We start from the raw sequence: 2,292 nt of genomic DNA on the forward strand, positions 1-2,292 counted from the left end.
GACCAGGGGCTTGTTTGGGGTGGGTTTTTACCCCCATCGGAAAGGGTGGCGGCGTGGGGGACCCTGGCGTTGGGTGATGCTGTGACCTGGGTGTCACGGCCACCTCCGGCGTGGCAGGATGCTCTTCTGCAGAGTAGAGGGGGGAGAATTGAGCGGGGCTGGGAGGAAGAGGAAGAGGAGGAGGAAGAGAGGGGGAGTAGGAGCAGGCATCCCCACTGCGGGGGAGGGGAGTCCTGGGCTCATCCCTGCAGAGGTTTGGCCTTAGGGGAGTGTCTGTGCGAGGAGGAGGATGGTGGGAGCAGAACCCCCCTAACCCTGTGGATTTGGGGGGCTCAGGCACCCCCTCATGCTCTCAGGGTGCTGGTTTTGGCTCCGCTGCCCCTTCCCGCTGCGTTGTCCCCGTGGGGTGACTCCCTGCTCTCTCCTTCCAGGCTGACACCCAGATGCAGCACCCGGGCAGAGTCTCCTTCAAGTTCATCAATAAGACGCTGTTGGTGAGTGGCTCCACGCTGAGCACCGGGGGACAAAAGGGGACAGGGACCAGGGCTGGCTGATGCACAGGGGGGTCCCCATGTCCCCATGCTCCCCTATTCTGTCCCCCTTTGCGGGAGGGACCCATCCTGCCCTGTCGAGTCCCAGCTTGGGCATCCCGCAGCACCGTAGGAAGGCACGTTATGTCTCTGTGCCTCAGTTTCCCCCAAGCAGAGTGGGCTGGGTGGTGCTGCCTCTGCCCATCCTGTACCCAATCTCACTTGTTCTGGGGGGTGTTCCTTGCAGAACGACTCCGTCTGCTACGTGAAAGCCGCTTTTCCACTGCTGGGCAAGATCCTGGAGCGGACGGAGTTCAAGGAGAACTCGCCCAACGCCAGGAAGATGCAGATGGTGCGCAGGATGTACAGCCGCATCGACGAGAACGTCGACCCCTGCATCAGGGAGGAGGAGGAGGAGGAGAGGAGGGTACGGCATCCCGCTGGGGCACCACATCTATTGGGATGGGGAGACTAAGCCCTCATCTTTGGGTGTGCAGAGCATCCGGAGGGCAGGACCTCGAATGGGGTGCGATGGAGGGGGCAAAGCCTTCCCTGGGTGCACTGTGGCACCCCGTGGTGGTGACACCGGGTGCCCGGCGCTGTCATGGAGCCGATGCTGATCCCGGTTCTTCCCCCAGCTCTCGCAGATGTGCTTCGAGGAGTTCACCACCTCCCCGTACGAGATGCTGGTGCTTGTGAAGCAGTTCTTCCAGGACATCAACCAGCTGCTGCAGAACCAGGAGACCTTCGAGAGGGACTGCAGCCACGTCTACCGCAGGACCTGCGTGGGCCCCAAAAAAGCCGGATCCTCCCCAGGTGAGACCCTGAGCCGTGCGGGGCTTGGGCACGCCTGCATGGAGCAGCTTGAGAGCCGTGCGTGCCCGTCCGTGGCACACGCGGGCGCCGTGGGCACAGCCCGTGTCTGCGTTGGTCCCCCTCTGTGTCGCTCGGCTGGTGGCCGTCCCCGCGGGGTGGCCTTGGCGATGTGTCAGAGCTCTGTGTTTGGGTCAAGAAGTGGCTGGCCAGCGTTTGGGGGTGGGATTTGGGCTGAATCCTGGTGGAAACAAGGCCAGAGAGTGGTGCTGAGGAATAAGGAGGCGTCTCCATCGGCTGGAGGCATCCGGCTCAGCTTCGTCTCCAAGCCCCAGTGCCCGGGTTGAGCGTTAACACGGAGAAATCGAGGAGCCGGGACCCCTGTGCCACTGATGCCCTGCATGACCTTGGCTATATCACCTCAGCTGGCCCCGTGCCTCAGTTTCCCTGGGGAGAGCATTGCCCACCAGGGTGGAAGAGCCCGTGCTTTGGCAAGCGCCCGTGCTGTGTTTGCATGCCCGCCGAGGAGACGTCCGGCTGCCGTCCGTGTGTCCCAGCCATGTCCGTGTCTCTGTGCCACGGTGGACGTTAAACGTGTGCCCGGCTCCTGCCCTTGTGGATGACCCCGCTGCTGCCGGCTGGGGCACCCGGTGATGTGGCTTTGCTCCATCCTGCCCCTGCTTGTCACCTCTGTGCCACCACGTCTGTCCCTGCCTGCTCCCTGCCTCACCTCCGCTCTCTCTTCATTTTGGGGGAGGGGGAATCTGCGTGTCCCGCTTGTGGGGAAGGACGGAGACGCTGCCCCTGAGCCTGAACCTGCTGGCTCTGCCCCTCTTGGAGGCTGCTGACCCCACGGCCCTCTCTTCTCTCTGCTTCTTTCAGGTGTGGGGACAGATCCCGACTGCAATTGCCTGTCCCCTGCCCTCCCTTCTGCCACCCAGCCCTCCCT

General features: G+C 63.4%; 1 protein-coding gene across 1 annotated transcript in view; it reads left to right on the forward strand.

The window, feature by feature from the left end:
• The window catches only part of CSF1 (colony stimulating factor 1 (macrophage)), a gene marked incomplete at both ends in the record, with an annotated part of 3,601 nt that extends 1,314 nt beyond the window's left edge, over window positions 1-2,287 (forward strand). Inside the window, 4 exons of the mRNA XM_010178587.1 lie at window positions 432-494; window positions 778-957; window positions 1,169-1,346; window positions 2,226-2,287. Coding sequence (XP_010176889.1) covers window positions 432-494; window positions 778-957; window positions 1,169-1,346; window positions 2,226-2,287 — 483 coding nt within the window. The remainder of the gene's footprint in view (window positions 1-431; window positions 495-777; window positions 958-1,168; window positions 1,347-2,225) is intronic.
• Between the last annotated feature and the right edge of the window lie 5 nt (window positions 2,288-2,292).

Source organism: Mesitornis unicolor, unplaced genomic scaffold (assembly GCF_000695765.1).
Source record: "Mesitornis unicolor isolate BGI_N332 unplaced genomic scaffold, ASM69576v1 scaffold42270, whole genome shotgun sequence".
NCBI classification, from domain to species: Eukaryota; Metazoa; Chordata; class Aves; order Mesitornithiformes; family Mesitornithidae; genus Mesitornis; species Mesitornis unicolor.